Here is a 19,681-nt window from a genome sequence, read left to right on the forward strand (position 1 = left end):
TTGAAAAAGTGAGAAATCGACCCCCATAAAGATGTAAAAGAAGAACTGGCGCCTGGTGGAGACCTACCATACACAGTCTGGAGAACCCTAAGCCGTATGAGGGTAGAAGTGCCAAAGTGCAAGACAAACCTGCAGCAATGGGGTTTCCTAAAAGAGAATGAGAACACTCTCTGTCTGTGTGATTCTGTCCGGGATCCTCAACACCTGCTTATCTGTCCATATTTAGACCAGCCCTGCACAATGAATGACTTATGGGAGGCAAATGACAAGGCCATATTGGCTGCTGATTTTTGGAAGTCTGGTTCCGTACACGGAAAGTAAGTAAGTATAACAAATCAATTCTTAAATTGACTAAGACGGGCAGCATATTTACAATGTGCAATCGATATTTTTTTGGCCAGTACGTCGATAATTTTTTTCTGTGAGTATACCGAGATATCGATATTTATTCAATACATAGACGGCTGATAATGATACTTTCTTAAATATAAATATAACGGGATGCGCAATATTTGTAGAAACACCGACAGTCCCGGTGTCGATGTGGACAGGCGTAGTGAAGGGAAGGCTGTGTGAGCAGTCAGTGTACAGAGCTGTGGGCGAGCGATGATACAAGTATAGCTATCACAACCGACAGACAAGAATTAACTGGTGAAGTTGTAAACCATGTTCTCTGCAAATGGGCTCTCATTAAACTTTGACAAAACACAGTATACAGGGTGTTACAAAAAGGTACGGCCAAACTTTCAGGAAACATTCCTCAAACACAAATAAAGAAAAGATGTTATGTGAACATGTATCCGGAAACGCTTAATTTCCATGTTAGAGCTCATTTTAGTTTCGTCAGTGTGTACTGTACTTCCTCGATTCACTGCCATGATTTCATACGGGATACTCTACCTGTGCTGCTAGAACATGTGCCTTTACAAGTACGACACAACATGTGGTTCATGCACATTTCAGTCGAAGTGTTCGTATGCTTCTCAACAACAGATTCGGTGACCGATGGATTGATAGAGGCGGACCAATTCCACGGCTTCCACGCTCTCCTGACCTCAACCCTCTTGACTTTCATTTATGGGGGCATTTGAAAGCTCTTGTCTACACAACCCCGGTACCAAATGTAGAGACTCTTCGTGCTCGTATTGTCGACGGCTGTGATAAAATACGCCATTCTCCAGGGCTGCATCAGCGCATCAGGGATTCCATGCGACGGAGGGTGGATGCATGTATCCTCGCTAACGGAGGACATTTTGAACATTTCCTGTAACAAAGTGTTTGAAGTGACGCTGGTAGGTTGTGTTGCTGTGTGTTTCCATTCCATGATTAATGTGATTTGAAGAGAAGTAATAAAATGAACTCTAACGTGGAAAGTAAGCGTTTCCGGACACATGTCCACATAACATATTTTATTTCTTTGTGTGTGAGGAATGTTTCCTGAAAGTTTGGCCGTACCTTTTTGTAACACCCTGTATACAGTTCCACACAGTAAATGGAATGACCCCATTAATAAATATAGACTTTGATCAGAAATCGGTAGCTAAGGTAGAATATTCAAAATTTCTAGGTGTATGCATTGATGAGGGGTTGAACTGAAAAAAACACACTGAGGATCTGCTGAAACGTTTGAGTTCAGCTAGTTATGCTATTAGGGTCATTGCAAATTTTGGCGATATACATCTGAGTAAATTAGCTTACCACGCCTATTTTCATTCTCTGCTTTCGTATGGCATCATATTCTGGGGTAAAAGAGTGTTCATTGCACAAAAGCGTGTAATCAGAATAATTGCTGGAGCTCATCCAAGATCATCCTGGAGACACTTATTTAAAGAGCTAGAAATATTAATTGTAGCCTCACAATATATATATTCACTTATGAAGTTTGTTATTAACAATCCGAACGAATTCAAAAGTAATAGCAATGTACATGGCTACAACACTAGGAGAAAGGATGATCTTAACTACTCAAGGTTAAATCTAACTTTGGCTCAGAAGGGGCTAAATTATGCTGCCACAAATGTCTTTGGTCCCTTACCTAATAGCATCAAAAGTCTGACAGATAGCCATATAGCATTTAAAAAGAAATTAAAAGACTTTCTTAATGGCAGCTCCTTCAACTCATTAGATGAATTTTTGGATATAGTAAGTGGGTAATTTCTCAACCTCAAAAAAAAAAAGTTATTGAGTGTCATGTAATATTTTGTCTAATGTAATATCTTGTATTATTAACCTGACACGTTCCACATCATTACGAAGTGTCGTATTTATGATCTATGGAACAAGTACTAATCTAATCTAATCGGGCGGCGCTGCGCAGGCTGGTCCTTCACGGTGGCGGAGGACTGCCGGGGGCTGGAGCCGCCGCCGGTCTGGCTGGCCGCCGTGGGGCGGCTGCTGCCCCGGGACTGGCTCTGCGGGCCGCCCCCGCCCGCAGGCGGGGGTGGGTGTGGCGGCGCCCTGGAGGGCCTCCGCCGCCTCACCGTCGACGAGCCCTTCGAGCTCGCCACGGCTCTGAGCTGCCGAATCGCTGCCGACTGCGTCCACGCCTGCCCTGTACACGGGTGCGTACGCCTCTGCAGCCCGCAACCACAGTGTCCTCTTCTCAGATTTCTTTTCTATTCTGTCCTTTCAGAGTACGCCGATGCAATAGCTCCAAACTTAATGTGGTGTGCGTACTGTAAGACCTTCAGTACACACACCATCAGATTATTTGACTTGTCGCCCTACGAAGTAGACGAGTGTCAGCGATATGTCTCGTGGTCTTACCGTGGCGTGTTTATCTTCTGCCATTAGGTCAGACGATAGAAATGCCACTTGCACACTTAGAGTAGCAGATTGATGGTGACCAACTTTAAACAGAACTTGATTAATTTTCACACACATTTATTAAAATAGTAACAAGCATAAAAATTACTTAACTTGGTTCTGGATGCTATTTACAATTGACAATCTGAAGTTCCGTTGGTATTGGTACGTTAATGTTATTCTCACATATATCTCTGATACTTGACAAAAGTGTCTATATATTTATCTTCATGGCTATCTACAGAGGCGCAGACTGGATCTTGACTATAGACTGGTACAGACAAATGTAGACTGGTACCGACTGGAGCAGACCAATGCAGACTGGTGCAGACAAATGCAGACTGACTAATCGGAGGTCTGTACACTCGTTATAATACCTCGCGCGTTCATGTATCACTGGGCGAGTGTGATCAGCGAGGAGAAAAGGTTCTACGTTAGCAGCAATCTCATTGGCTGCGTTACATATTAATACGCGGATAGGCGGAAGCAGAATTTGGTCCGTCTCTATGGCAGCGCCATCTCGTAGTGCGGAGACGGACGAGCGCTGCGCCTGCGCTGTTGTGCTTAACGGGGCGCGCTCTAGTGGGAAAGTTGTGTACGCGCTGACTACGCGGAACTATGTGCACAACACTTAACAATCACATACAACTGCTCGCTCGACGAAAGATCCGTGCCCAAAGACTGCAGGGTTTCCCCGGTTACACCAGGCATTGTTCGAGAATGGCAGTAGGAGTAATCCACTAAATTACAGGCGCATATCGTTAACGTCGATATGCAGCAGTATTCTGGAACATATAATCAAATTAACAAACGACGGAGCTCATTCCGCTTGGTATGCAAAGCGGGTCAGAAGACTGTTGCAGAAACAACGAAAAAAGCATGCCAAATTTAAACGAACCCAAGATCTCCAAGACTGGCGATATTTTACAGAAACTTGAATTTAGCGCGGACCTAAACGCGACATACTTACATACACTACTGGTCATTAAAATTGCTACACCAAGAAGAAATGCAGATGATGAACGGGTATTCATTGGACAAATATATTATACTAGAACAGACCTGTGATTACATTTTCACGCAATTTGGGTGCATACATCCTGAGAAATCAGTACCCAGAACAACCACCTATGGCCGTAATAACGGCCTTGATATGCCTGGGCATTGAGTCAAACAGAGCTTGGATGGCGTGTACAGGTACAGCTGCCCATGCAGCTTCAACACCGGTTCATCAAGAGTAGTGACTGGCGTATTGTGACGAGCCAGTTGCTCGACCACCATTGACCAGACTTTTTCAATTGGTGAGCGATCTGGAGAATTTTTTGGCCAGGGCAGCAGTCTAACATTTTCTGTATCCAGAAAGGCCTGTACAGGACCTGCAACATGCGGTCGTGCATTATCCTGCTGAAATGTAGGGTTTCGCAGGGATCGAATGAAGGGTAGAGCCACAGCTCTTAACACATCTGAAATGTAACGTCCACTGTTCAAAGTGCCGTCAGTGCAAACAAGAGGTGACCGAGACGTGTAACCAATGGCAGCCCATACCATCACGCCGGGTGATACCCCAGTATGGCGATGACGAATACACGCTTCCAATATGCGTTCACCGCGATGTCGTCTGACACGGATGCGACCATCATGATGCTGTAAACAGAAACTGGATTCATCCGAAAAAATGACGTTTTGCCATTCGTGCACCCAGGTTCGTCGTCGAGTACACCATCGCAAGCGCTCCTCTCTGTGATGCAGCGTCAAGGGTAACCGTAGCCATGGTCTCCGAGCTGCTAGTCCCTGCTACTGCAAACGTCGTCGAACTGTTCGTGCAAATGGTTGTTGTCTTGCAAACGTCCCCATCTGTTGACTCAGGGATCGAGACGTGGCAGCACGATCCGTTACAGCCATGCGGATAAGATGTCTGTCATCTCGACTGCTAATGATACGAGGCCGTTGGGATCCAGCACGGCATTCCGTATTACCCTCCTGAACCCACCGATTCCATATTCTGCTAACAGTCATTGGATCTCGACCAACGCGAGCAGCAATGTCGCGATACGATAAACCGCAATCGTGGTAGGCTACAATCCGACCTTTATCAAAGTCGGAAACATGATGGTACGCATTTCCCCTCCGTACACGAGGCATCACAACAACGTTTCACCAGGCAACGCCGGTCAACTGCTGCTTGTGTATGAGAAATCGGTTGGAAACTTTCCTCGTGTCTGCACGTTGTAGGTTTCGCCACCGGCGCCAACCTTGTGTGAATGCTCTGAAAAGCTAATCATTTGCATATCACAGCATCTTCTTCCTGTCGGTTAAATTTCGCGTCTGCAGCACGTCACCTTCGTGGTGTAGCAATTTGAATGGCAAGTAGTGTAGTTTACGCAATGGTACTTTGTTTCGAAACCTGGCAGAAAACCCGAAGAGGTTCTGGTCGTGTGTGAAGTATGCTAGCGGCAGGAGACAATCGATGCCTCCGTAAGATGGTCCTGTCATTTCGGTTTTTGTATGTTATCGACGTGCACGCCGAGGGGAGAGAGTGAGTGCCGTTTCTATGAGACAATCTTTGGTGTTGTCGTGGCACAGTCTTTGCCTCTGCGCAGTCTGTTACATTCTTAGTTGCAGTGTCGTAGGTGATGGACGCAGTGTTTATAAAGCTTTTTTTATTTTTGACAGTGTTTAATAGACCTCTATATGGGCGCATTTAGTCGCACGAAGCACATCAAGACGGTGCTCGATTTCTTGCGATGTTCGCTGTAGCATAGCGTCATCAACGGTGGCAATGGCATTACGAATCCTTTCCTTCAAGTCAACAATGTCCCGTATCTGTGTTTGATACCGTTACCTTTTTCCTACGATCATAGAAAAAAGTTCAAGGGAGTGATATCTGGAGAACGTGGTGGCCAAGGAATTGGCCCATGCCTCCCAATCCATCTGCCTGGATATGCTTCATTGAGGAACCGACGAACATGCAGTCACCAAAGTGGTGGTTCACTATCTTGCTGGAAAATGATACTTGGTTATAAGTCAATCGATTGTGGTGCTACATAGAATTTAATGTCCTGTAGAAGTTTCATGTCAATGGCTACAGTGGTTCCTGAAATACTGGGAAGCCAAGTCACTAAATTTAACAATGTCTGGATAGGGCGTTCCAACTCGCCTTCACAGACATCTGTATCTCCTTTTTCTTCTTGAATACTCTTGAAGAGCTGCTGCTTCCCCTTCCAAAGTATGGGAATATCCAGCTCATTAAATCAAAGTCTGCATGACTTTCGTGAATGGACATCACACACAGCACAGATTGCTTATTTTCCACTGCAATGAATTTCTTTGAAATTTTATCTGGCATATCGTCACGGTAAAAAGGGTTCAGTGAAGTTTTGGTGCTGTGGACAATCTTTCAATCGTGAATGTACCTCGTTCCGCCTCTGGAGATGTGTCTTTCGTGACAGATTGGCTCAAATGGCTCTGAGCACTATGGGACTCAACTGCTGTGGTCATAAGTCCCCTAGAACTTAGAACTACTTAAACCTAAGTAACCTAAGGACATCACACACATCCATGCCCGAGGCAGGATTCGAACCTGCGACCGCAGCAGTCGCACGGTTACGGACTGCGCGCCTAGAACCGCGAGACCACCGCGGCCGGCGTCGTGACAGATTACAACGGCATTCAGTCACAAAAATACGATGTGTTCTGATTAATTAATAGCGCCACTGTGATGACTATATTTAAGAATCACGTTTTCTGTTGTCAACCTGTAATATGTCCGACATCCTTGAACAAGCGACTTGCAGGTGAGTAAAACTACTACTACTGCTTCAGAGGTTCCGTGCTCCGGTTTGAGCATGCTTGAGACCGGGTGAGACTGCAGGCAAGTCTTCGCAGGAACCCTGTCCACACTCGCTAGACGACTTCAGGAGCGCTGCAGTCCTTCAGATTGTGGTACAGGCCTGTGCAGTACATTGCAGACAGCGTAACAAGACAGACGTGTCCCATTAAAGTGTGTTCGCACCCTGTTCCCTTTCGCTTCTGTGGGGCGTACACACGCCCTGCTTCACTGTTCCCCAGGTGTTGTGTACGGATACAAACGCGCTGCTAGGATTTTCCTACCGTGCCGCGGGCGTCTGAATGCGATCTGCGCCGCCGACCTCTCGCTGCTGCGGACGAGTTACTTCCATATCTCGTCGAATGAAAAAAACGCTTCGAGTATTTATCACACAACATACGTGTCTCACTGCGTGCTATCATTTGCAGAAAATCTCGTCTCGATATCTTGGACCGTTGATGAGAAATGATGATAGATATGATCACATAATGCACGACGTGCAGTGACGTGAACGGGCTTGGAAGCGCCGTGCAACCGTCATTGGTATACTCACTGAAGTCCCAAAGAAACTGGTACACCTGCCTAATATCGTGTAGGGCCCCCGCGAGCAGGCAAGGTGCCGCCACTCGACGTGGCATAGACTCGACTAATGTCTGAAGTAGTGCAGGGGGGAATTAACACTATAAATCCTGCAGAGCTGTCCATTAACCTTTAAGATTACGAGCGCGTGGACATCTCTTCTGAACTGCACATTACTAGACATCCCAGATACGCTCAACACTGTTCTTGTTTGGTGGCCAGCGAAAGTATTTAAACTCAGAAGACTGTTCCTGGAGCCACTCTGTAGCAATTCTGGACGTGTGGAGTGTCGCTACGCCTTGCTGGAATTACCAAAGACCGTCAGAATGCACAATGGACATGAATCGATGCAGGAGATCAAACGGGATGCTTAAGTACGTGTCACCTGCCAGAGTCGTATTTAGAGGTATCAGGAGTTCCATATTACTCGAACGGCACACGCCCCACACCATTACAGAGCCTCCACCAGCTTGAGCAGTCCCCTGCTGACATGGAGGGTCCATAGACTCATGAGATTGGCCGCACAGGGTAGCCGCGTGGTCCAGGGCGCCTTGTCACGGTCCGTACGGCTCATCCTCCCCCCCCCCCCCCCAGTCGGAGGTTCGAGTCTTCCCTCGGGCATGGGTGGGTGTGTTGTCCTTGGCGTAAGTTAGATTAAGTAGTGTGTAGGCTTAGGGACCGATGACCTCAGCAGTTTGGTCCCATAAGGCCTTATCACAAATTTCGTGATGTCTCCATAACCGTACACGTCCATTCGCTCGATACAACTTGAAACGAGACTCGTCCGACCAGGCAACATGTTTCCACCATCAACAGTCCAATGTCGGTGTTGACATGCCCAGGCCCAGGTCCAGGCGAGGCGTAAACCTTTGGGTCAGAGAGTCGTCAAGGGTACACGAGAGGGCCCATATCGATGATGTTTCGTTGAATGGTTCGCCCGTTGACACTTGTTGGTGGCCCAGCACTGAAATCTGCAGCAATTTGCGGAAGGGTAGCACTTCTATCACGTTGAACGATTCTCTTTAGTCGTCGTTGCTCTCGCTCTTGTAGGATCTTTTTCCAGCCGCAGCGATATCGGCGACTTGATGTTTTACCGGACCCCTGATATTCCTATTTAAAGAGGCGACTGGTTGTGGCAATTTCTGAAAACCTTTTCATATTACAGTCGCTGTGTTCCACGTCCGCAACTGATAAACGTTTTATTTTGGTTAAAATCTTTGACGTTTTGCCTAATGTTTCACTTAATTTGACGCAGCACAGTAACGTGCCACATAACGGAAAAAAATCAGTCCTGTGCCAGGCGAAGATGTCAGACTATAAAATGAGCAAACATCAAATTTTTTCACCAAGCAGTTTTCTTAAAAACGATTAATATCTGTTTCATAGCAGCTGGCAAGTCGGCATTGACCGTCGTTCGTTTATAAAACTCAATAAATCGAGAAGGAAACGAGAAACCTTCTGTGGTGTGCGTACTGTAAGACCTTCGGTACACACACCATCACATTATTTGACTTGTCGCCCTAACGAAGTGGGCGAGTGTCAGCAATATGTCTCGTGGTCTTATCATGGCGTGTTTATCTTCTGCCGTTAGGTCAGACGATAGAAATGCCACTTGCACGCTTAGAGTAGCAGATTGACGGTGACCAACTTTAAACAGAACTTCGTTAATTTTCACACACATTTATTAAAATAATAAAAAGCATAGAAATTACTTAACTTGATTCTGGATGCTGTTTACAGTTGACAATCTGAAGTTCCTTTGGTCTTCGTACGTTAATCTTATTCTCACATATCTCTGATTCTTGACAAAGTGTCAATACATTTCTCTTCATGGCTATGTACAGGAATATGATAATCTTATTAGTCGCAGACTGAAACTTGACTACAGACTGGTACAGACAAATGCAGACTAATGCCGAGTGACTAATAGGAGGAGAAAAGGTTCTACGTTAGCAGCAATCTCATTGGCTGCATTACATATAATACGCGGATCGGCGGAAGCAGAATTTTGTCCGTCTCTAAGACAGCGCCATCTCATAGTGCGGAGACGGACGAGCGCTGCGCCTGCGCTGTTGTGCTTAGCGGGGCGCGCTCTAGTGGGAAATTTCGTGCAATGTTTTACTTCATCTGACCCAGTGCAGCAAGTACACTGAAGCGCCAAAGAAACTGGTATAGGCATGCATATTGTAATACAGAGGACTGCAAAGAGGCAGAATATTGCGGAGCGGTCGGGAATGCCTGTATAAGACAAGAAGTGTCTGGCGCAGTTGTTAGATGGGTTACTGCTTCTACAGTGGCAGATTATCACGATTTAACTGAGCTTGTACGTGGGGTTATAGTCAGCGCATGAGCTGCGGGACACAGCATCTCCGAAGTAGCGATGAAGTGGGGATTCTCTCGTACGACCGTTTCACGAGTGTACCGTCAATATCAGGAATCAGATTTGGTTCCTTACCATGTTCACGCTTATGACCTTCCACGCTGCACCCTCTTATGTTACCCTCTTTTCAGTTATCCAGTCTTAGTCTGGCTCCTGCAACGACGCATTCAGAATTTCAACTGATCTCATTAGACTCAGTCGGTTTCATGGTAACATCAGTTTCGAATGACGTGAAGGACAGAATTGGGAATGAACATCTACATCTACATTTATACTCCTCAAGCTACCCAACGGTGTGTGGCGGAGGGCACTGTCATTACCTCCCTTTCGTGTTCCAGTCGCGTACGGTTCGCGGGAAGAACGACTGCCGGAAAGCCTCCGTGCGCGCTCGAATCTCTCTAATTTTACATTCGTAATTTCATCGGGGTTATAAGTAGGGGGAAGCAATATATTCGATACCTCATCCAGAAATGCACCCTCTCGAAACCTGGACAGCAAGCTACACTGCGATGCAGAACGCCTCTCTTGCAGAGGCTGCCACTTGAGTTTGCTAAACATCTCCGTAACACTATCACGCTTACCAAATAACCCTGTGACGAAACGCGCCGCTCTTCTTTGCATCTTCTCTATCTCCTCTGTCTACCCGACCTGGCACGGATCCCACACTGATGAGGAATACTCAATTATAGGTCGAACGAGTGTTTTGTAAGCCACCTCCTTTGTTGATGGACTACATTTTCTAAGGACTCCCTTAATGAATCTCAACCTCGCACTCGCCTTACCAACAATTAATTTTATATGATCATTCCACTTCAAATCGTTCCGCACGCATACTCCCAGATATTTTACAGAAGTTACTAAATGGCTCTGAGCACTATGCGACTTAACTTCTGAGGTCATCAGTCGCCTATAACTTAGAACTAATTAAACCTAACTAACCTAAGGAAATCACACACATCCATGCCCGAGGCAGGATTCAGATCTGCGACCGTAGCGGTCGCTCGGTTCTAGACTGTAGCGCTTAGAACCGCACGGCCACTCCGGCCGGCACAAAAGTAACTGCTACCAGTGTTTGTTCCGCTGTCATATAATCATACAATAAAGGATCCTTCTTTCTATGTATTCGCAATACATTACATTTGTCTATGTTAAGGGTAAGTTGCCATTCCCTGCACCAAGTGCCTATCCGCTGCAGATCTTCCTGCATTTCGTCGCAATTTTCTAATGCTGCAACTTCTCTGTATACTACAGCATCATCCGCGAAAAACCGGATAGAACTTCCGACACTATCTACTACGTCATTTATATATATTGTGAAAAGCAATGGTCCCATAACACTCCCCTGTGGCACGCCAGAAGTTACTTTAACGTCTGTAGACGTCTCTCCATTGAGAACAACATGCAGTGTTCTGTTTGCTAAAAACTCTTCAATCCAGTCACACAACTGGACTGATATTCCGTAAGCTCTTACTTTGTTTATCAGGCGACAGTGCGGAACTGTATCGAGCGCCTTCCGGAAGTCAACGAAAATGGCATCTACCTGGGAGCCTGTATCTAATATTTTCTGGGTCTCATGGACGGATAAAGCGAGTTGGGTCTCACACGATCGCTGTTGATTCCTACGGAGTAGATTCTGGGTTACCAGAAATGACATGATACGCGAGCAAAAAACATGTTCTAAAATTCTACAACAGATCGATGTCAGAGGTATAGGTCTATAGCTTTGCCCATCTGCTCGACGAGCCTTCTTGAAGACTGGGACTACCTGTGCTCTTTTCCAATCATTTGGAACCTTCCGTTCCTCTAGAGACTTGCGGTACACGGCTGTTAGAAGGGGGGCAAGTTCTTTTGCGTACTCTGTGTCGCATCGAATTGGTATCCCGTCAGGTCCAGTGGACTTTCCTTTGTTGAGTGATTTCAGTTGCTTTTCTATTCCTTGGACACTTATTTCGATGTCAGCCATTTTTAAGTTTGTGCAAGGATTTATCCACGCAAAAGGTCCATCTAATTCAAAACTCAACGAGGATTGTTGCACTGTTTGATCTTCCCCGTTGCGTCGATGGCGACATTTTCGGAGACGAACATCGACCTAGTGTAGCATACGAGGTGCATTCAAGTTCTAAGGCCTCCGATTTTTTTTTCTAATTAACTACTCACCCGAAATCGATGAAACTGGCATTACTTCTCGACGTAATCGCCCTGCAGACGTACACATTTTTCACAACGCTGACGCCATGATTCCATGGCAGCGGCGAAGGCTTCTTTAGGAGTCTGTTTTGACCACTGGAACATCGCTGAGGCAATAGCAGCAAGGCTGGTGATTGTGCGACCACGGAAAGTGTCTTTCATTGTTGGATAAAGCCAAAAGTCACTAGGAGCCAGGTCAGGTGAGTAGGGAGCATTAGGAATCACTTCAAAGTTGTTATCACGAAGAAACTGTTGCGTAACGTTAGCTCGAAGTGCGGGTGCGTTGTCTTGGTGAAACAGCACACGCGCAGCTCTTCCCAGACGTTTTTGTTGCAGTGCAGGAAGGAATTTGTTCTTCAAAACATTTTCGTAGGATGCACCTGTTACCGTAGTGCCCTTTGGAACGCAATGGGTAAGGATTACGCCCTCGCTGTCCCAGAACATGGACACCATCATTTTTTCAGCACTGTTACCCGAAATTTTTTTGGTGGCGGTGAATCTGTGTGCTTCCATTGAACTGACTGGCGCTTTGTTTCTGGATTGAAAAATGGCATCCACGTCTCATCCATTGTCACAACCGACGAAAAGAAAGTCCCATTCATGCTGTCGTTGCGCGTCAACATTGCTTGGCAACATGCCACACGGGCAGCCATGTGGTCGTCCGTCAGCATTCGTGGCACCCACCTGGATGACACTTTTCGCATTTTCAGGTCGTCATGAAGGATTGTGTGCACAGAACCCACAGAAATGCCAACTCTGGAGGCGATCTGTTCAACAGTCATTCGGTGATCCCCCAAAACAATTCTCTCCACTTTCTCGATCATGTCGTCAGACCGGCTTGTGCGAGCCCGAGGTTGTTTCGGTTTGTTGTCACACGATGTTCTGCCTTCATTAAACTGTCGCACCCACGTACGCACTTTCGACACATCCATAACTCCATCACCACATGTCCCCTTCAACTGTCGATGAATTTCAATTGGTTTCACACCACGCAAATTCAGAAAACGAATGGTTTCACGCTGTTGAAGTAAGGAAAACGTCGCCATTCTAAGTATTTAAAACAGTTCTCATTCTCGCCGCTGGCGGTAAAATTCCATCTGCCGTACGGTGCTGCCATCTCTGGGACATATTGACAATGAACGCGGCATTTTAAAACAATGCGCATGTTTCTATCTCTTTCCGGTCCGGAGAAAAAAAATCGGAGGCCTTAGAACTTGAATGCACCTCGTAAATGTGATACATTCGAGGAGCCGACACGTTTTCATTGATCGACTGTTGAAGCCTGATGGTCCCATGCCCACTGCAATCGTAACTGACGATGTTGCTGAATGAACATGTGAACACGTAGGGATGATCTGCTGCCGAAATTCATGTTCAGCAGTGTACGAACGGTGTGCTGCGAAACACTTATGCATCCACCAGCATTGTGCTCTTTCGGCAGAGATGCCACAGATCACCATCTATCCTACTTTACAAAGCAGACAAGCCTCCGAACCCCACGTTCTGTGCAGAGTCGTCGACGTTCAACCATTTAGTGGTAGTTTCACTGTCCTTCTGCCTCTTTCCTTAGTTGCTGACGACAGTCCCACCAGATTCTCGGATTCCAGATACTCGTTCACAGCCGCTGTGTAATAATAATCTAACCTTTTTCAAAGTCGCTTATCTCAATGGATATCCCCATTTGCAGCCCATATCTTTGCTAGTGTGGTCCCCGTGCGTGTCTGCTCTACTTACATACTTTCCTTACTGCGTCACATGCCCGCAAAGCCAACAGGCGGCATCGAACGTCGCGGTCGGCAGTGGTCGTAGCGTCTTGGCTGTCAGCCTGTTTAGCTGAGTGGTAACGTACTTCTCTACCATGTAGCAGGCTTGGGTGCGATTCCTGGTCGGGTTGGAGATCTTCTCCACCCGTGGACTGGGTGTTGTGTTGTCATCATCATCATTTGATCATCACCGACATCACCATCGCCGAATGTGGCGTCACCTGAAATAAGACTTGCACCTCGCGGTTGAACGTCCCTGAGCAGGGCCTTCTGGCTAACACCACACAGTCATTTCATTTTTTCATAGTGTTTTGGCTTACCAGTGGATATGTGTATTTTCTGTAAGTCCATACGATAATTACGATCCTCCAATACTCGAGCATGCCCATGCCCTGTCATTGTTTTGGATGAATATGTGTGCAGGCACTCCTGTACAGGTCGGCGCAGGGGAACGGGAAATTTTGAACGTTACAGTTGGCAGCACTGTAGCGCCGGCAGATGTTCGAAACTTAGCACAATTGATGTGAACGCATTGCCATTTAGTAATCATGGAGAACTGGACTGGTGCGGAATGCGCAGTAGCTGTGAGAGCGTTTTACAAAAATGGTGATAGTGCGACTGCCGCGCAGAGAACATTTCGACAGCATTACCAGTTTGGACGTCATGGACGTGTTCCATTTGCGCATGCGATTACAACGTGGGTGCGTAATTTTTGAAGAAACAGGATCTGCCTTGAAAAAGAAACCTCCAGGTGGCATTCCAACGGTACGTACCCCAGAGAACATCGCAGCTGCTAGAGCTGCAATCGAGACAAGTCCTCGCCGCTCCGTTCGACAGCATGCATCTTCGCTAGGGATTAAGCGACGAAGCTTACAAAGAATACTGCACGAATTAGACTTCCATCCCTATAAGTTGTGCAACACTTACATGAACGAGACCCAGCGTCACGTATGGAGTTTAGTGGCCAGATATTGGCTAAAATCAACGAGGACGCGAATTTCCTTGGTTACTTATGGATATCAGACGAAGCCCATTTCCACCTGAACGAATTCGTGAACAAACAGAATTTTCGTTATTGGGCACAGGACAATCCTTGTAAGTTTCACCAGCGAGCACTACATAGCGCCAAGGTCACAATATGGTGTGCTGTATCATGTCATGGTGTTATCGGCCCTTATTTTTGTGAACGTGAGGATGGTAGTGCAGTGACAGTAACATCCGCTCGATATGTTGAAATGCTTCAAACATTCTTTACACCGAGACTGTACGAGCTTAATCTTAACGACGAAAACATGTGGCTTTAGCAGGACGGAGCCACGTCACACACTGCTCGACAATCGATGGCAGCAGTTCGTCAATTCTTTGGAAGACGCATTATTTCACGTAACAATGACATTGCATGGACTGCGACATCCCCTGATCTTAGTGTGTGCGACTTCTTCCTGTGGGGATATGTTAAAGGCAAGGTGTACCGTACACGTCCTGCAACAATCCATGAACTGAAGGAGTACATTGGAAACGAAATCACTGCCATTCCCCAAGATTTGCTACACCGCGCATTCCAGAGTTTTCATAACAGGCTGTTAGAGTGTGAACGCCGAATGGGAGTACATCTTTCCGATGTCATCTTTAAAAAGTAAAGAGACACTTTTGGACATTTTGATTGTAAAGACATACTGAATAATGGCATACTGAATACTATCAATTTCGTTAATAAATTACTAGTTTTATGAATTTATTCATGGAAAGGACGTTATTTCGAAATTTCCCGTTTCCGTGCGCCACCCTGTATCTCAACAGACACAGCTCACTTTACCAGAACCTGTTAACAGACTCACACAAAACCCATAATTTACGCCGGAATAACGCAGCCTAATACCCTGATTCATCTCCAATGACCTGGACACCATAAAAACTGGAGATGGTGTAAGTTGAGTTTAGCTTCTACTATTATGTTCTAGAAAATACAATCAGATTTCAGAATACCGTTTATTACATCAAGTAACTCCATTTAATTTTGATAGGTTGGAAGACATCGAATGGAACGTGGGCACACTGAAAACAGATGATCTGAGGAATAGCATCCAATCCCAGTTACTGCACGCTGTGCGGCGTATCACAAGAGCCGGACATGCCCGGCATACTTGTTATATGGGACTTAAGTTTCCTGTGCAGCGCTTCAACAAAACTGGTAAGTATCTTACTTGGAAGCCTATTATTGTTAACTAAAGCGTAATGTTCTCATTAATCTGTGCTATCAAGAAAACCTCATCCAACGTAATGAACATGTAAATGATGGGTCTGGGTTGCAGCTGGCAACAGTACCCTAATCGAAGTATGAGGGCAAATCACATTCTGATTTTTCCCCAATTTTTACTAGCCAAAGTGAGGTACATACATGACAAATATACATCCTATCCTTCATTCCTTACACAATTTTCCACATAGTCCCCACAATGGTTCACACATTTGTCCCATCACAGCACTAAATTTGAGATGCCCCTGCGATAGAATTCGTCCAGTTGGACCACCGTTGGGCTGTTGCCTTTTCTTCGTCATTACTTGTGAATCACTGTCCTTCCAGGAACTTCTTCAGCAGTCTAAAACCGTGGAGATCTCTAGGTGCGAGGTCTGGACTGCATGGTGGGTGGTCCAGAATCTCCCAGTGAAATGGCTGGACCGTTTTCGCATTTCTAACTGCCACATGCGGTCTCGCATTGTTGTGGAGCAGAATCACGTTGTCCACATCGAGAAACCCTCCTTGGAGGGATGATTCACTGCCTTATCATGTCTCCAACTGCTTAGGCACCCACTGACACGAAACCATCCGCTTCCCTAAGGACCCATGAACGATGTCGTAAGTATTCCCACGCGATATGTCAAGCTCTCGGAAAATGACTGTGACGTGCACACGCCGATCTGCTTCCACGACTGCATCCACGTGGGAAATGTCACACAGCGGTGAACGCGGCCTCCCCGACTGCTCATCGTCATGCAAGACTTCACGGCTTCTGTCGAACTCACAGCACCACTACCTCCTCACAGTTCTCAAAGCGAGATAGTTTCCCCCATATATGGGCTGCATTTCCCTGTAGATCTCGATGGGCGTCCGTACCTTGCTCCATAGAAAACGAATTACACTTCGCTGCTCTAAAACTATGGACGCGTGAAGCACAACCGCCATCTTTAACAACTGACAGCAGCGCCGTGCGGCGCAGCTATCAGGAGATAAGGTTGGCCCGAACCAAGAAAGATCTAATACTGGAAATGGATATGCTGACTTCGCACTTACAGCCGTAATTTGGATAAAAAAAATAGGGGCAAAGACGTTCTGACTTGCCCTGATACATAGCAAACAAGTAATTTTGAAGTAAGGAATAACCACAGGGGAAGAAAAAAAAATGAGTTCATGCCGTTAAAGATATTGTACCTGAGGTACCTAGTAGCCCCAGTAATAAACATGAACTTTGAAGAATGATTTCAGCTAATGTCAGAAAAGCACAACAGGCAAAAGTCAGTAACCACCACCACCCACGACAGGCGACCACAAAACTCTGCTCAAAAATCATGTTGAAATCAGGAATCATACCAGACATTTCGAATAGTTATTTCTAAAGGGTGGAAACAGGCTGAACAACTCTATTTTTCGTGTCAAGTTGTCCGTTTTGAAGGGCTACAAGCAGATAAAGGCATGTTGTGTAGACACAGACATCAGATCAGCTGCTTCCTATGCTTATTGTAAACTATGAATGAGCGGTTATTTTCCGTTTCCTCCTTACATTATATTGTAAGATTATTGTGGATCGTCCTTTTTTAATATTTGTAGGCAAATGGGGTACTGTACTGCACGGTACATCGTAAAATGCTTCCAGACTAGGAATGGTGCTATTCTGTAATACAAGTGATGTCCGGCAATGACAGCGACAAACTGCCGTATAGACCAGATGGGACAAATCTTGCACACTACTATATATATATATATATATATATATATATATATATATATATATATATATATATATATATATATAGGGTGGTCCATTGATCGTTACCAGGCCAAATATCTCACGAAATAAGCGTCAAACGAATAAACTACAAAGAACGAAACTTGTCTAGCTTGAAGGGGAAAACCAGATGGCGCTATGGTTGGCCCGCCAGATGACGCTGCCATAGGTCAAACGGATATCAACTGCGTTTTTTTAAATGGGAACCCCCATTTTTATTACATATTCGTGTAGTACGTAAAGAAATATGAATGTTTTATTGGACTACTTTTTTCGCTTTGTGATAGATGGCGCTGTGATAGTCACAAACATATGGCTCACAATTTTAGACGAACAGTTGGTAACAGGTAGGTTTTTTAAATTAAAATACAGAACGTAGGTACGTTTGAACATTTTATTTAGGTTGTTCCAATGTGATGCATGAACCTTTTTGAAGTTATCATTTCTGAGAACGCATGCTGTTGCAGCGTGATTACCTGTAAATACCACATTAATTTGGTTCTGGACGCTTCAGTCGCAGGTTCGAATCCTGCCTCGGGCATGACTGTGTGTGATGTCCTTAGATTAGTTAGGTTTAAGTAGTTCTAACAAGGGAACCTCCCCATCGCACCCCCCTCAGATTTAGTTATAAATTGACACAGTGGATAGGCCTTGAAAAACTGAACACCGATCAATCGAGAAAACAGGAAGAAGATGTGTGTAACTATGAAAAAATAAGCAAAATATACAAACTGAGTAGTCCATGTGCAAGATATGCAACATTAGGGACAATGTAAGCTGAGGAGCGCCGTGGTCCGGTGGTTAGAGTGAGCAACTGCGGAACGAGAGGTCTTTGGTTCGAGTTCTCCCTCCACCGAAAATTTTACTTTCCTTATTTTCGCAAAGTTACGATCTGACTGTTCATTCATTGACGTCTCTGTTCACTGTAATAAGTTTAGTGTCTGTGTTTTGCGATCGCACCGCAAAACCGTGCGATTAGTAGACGAAAGGACGTGCCTCTCCAATGGGAACCGAAAACATTTGATCGCAAGTTCATAGGTCAACTGATGCCTCCACAGGAAAACACGTCTGATATATTCTATACGACACTGGTGACGGCATGTGCGTCACGTGGCAGGAATATTTTGTCGACCCACCTAACTTGCACACTAGGCGAATGGGTAAAAAGATTCTTCTACCTTGCCCGATTTAGGTTTTCTTGTAAATGTGATAATCACTCCCAAAAAAGTGATGAAAACACAAGAGTTTGTCACATAAACTGCAACAAATGAATGCAACAGTTTCACAGTCGCACAGTTTTCCCTGTGCTCTGTCAAAACATATGTTTTTTACGTTTTCAAATGTTTCCGTGTGTACACCGTAAAATTGTGCATATGTCCAAGCAAATCTGAACATGCCCTGGAATTTTGGAGAGCGAAGTTGTCTGAAAATAAAAAATTAAACTTTTCTCTCGAGAGGAGATTTGAACCCAGGACCTCTCGTTCCGCAGCTGCTCACGCTAACCACTGGACCACGGCGCTCGTAGGCTGACACTCTCCTTGATGTTGCCTACGTTGCGCATGGACTACTCAGTTTGTATATTTTGCTTATTTTTTCATAGTTACACACAACTTCTTCCTGTTTTCTCGATTGATCTGTGTTCAGTTCTTCATGGCCTATCCCTGTGCCACCTTATAACTAAATCTGAGGGGGGTGCGATGGGGAGGTTCCCTTGTAAGTTCTAGGGGACTGATGACCTAAGTCCCATAGTGCTCAGAGCCATTTGGACCATTTTTTCAATGTAATAAATGCTCAAAATGATGTTCGTCAACCTCAATGCATTTGGCAATACGTGTAACGACATTCCTCTCAACAGCGAGTAATTCACCTTCCGTAATGTTCGCACATGCATTGAGAATGCGCTGACGCATGTTGTCAGGCGTTGTCGGTGGATCACAATAGCAAATATCCTTCAATTTTCCCCACAAAGAGAAATCCGGGGACGTCAGATCCGATGAACGTGTGGGCCATGGTATGGTGCTTCGACGACCAATCCACCTGTCACGAAATATGCTATTCAATACCGCTTCAACCACACGCGAGCTATGTGCCGGACATCCATCGTGTTGGAAGTACATCGCCATTCTGTCATGCCGTG

The 19,681-nt window shown here is 45.5% G+C and overlaps 1 protein-coding gene across 4 annotated transcripts in view; it reads left to right on the forward strand.

The window, feature by feature from the left end:
* The window catches only part of LOC126199038 (uncharacterized), a 244,809-nt gene that overhangs the window by 33,064 nt on the left and 192,064 nt on the right, over positions 1-19,681 (forward strand). For all 4 annotated transcript variants that reach the window (XM_049935742.1, XM_049935740.1, XM_049935739.1 and 1 more), the window contains exons 3-4: positions 2,318-2,561; positions 15,565-15,731. In XM_049935742.1, the coding sequence (XP_049791699.1) occupies positions 2,318-2,561; positions 15,565-15,731 (411 nt within the window). The remainder of the gene's footprint in view (positions 1-2,317; positions 2,562-15,564; positions 15,732-19,681) is intronic.

The sequence above is a fragment of the Schistocerca nitens genome, chromosome 8 (genome assembly GCF_023898315.1).
Source record: "Schistocerca nitens isolate TAMUIC-IGC-003100 chromosome 8, iqSchNite1.1, whole genome shotgun sequence".
In the NCBI taxonomy this organism is placed as follows: Eukaryota; Metazoa; Arthropoda; class Insecta; order Orthoptera; family Acrididae; genus Schistocerca; species Schistocerca nitens.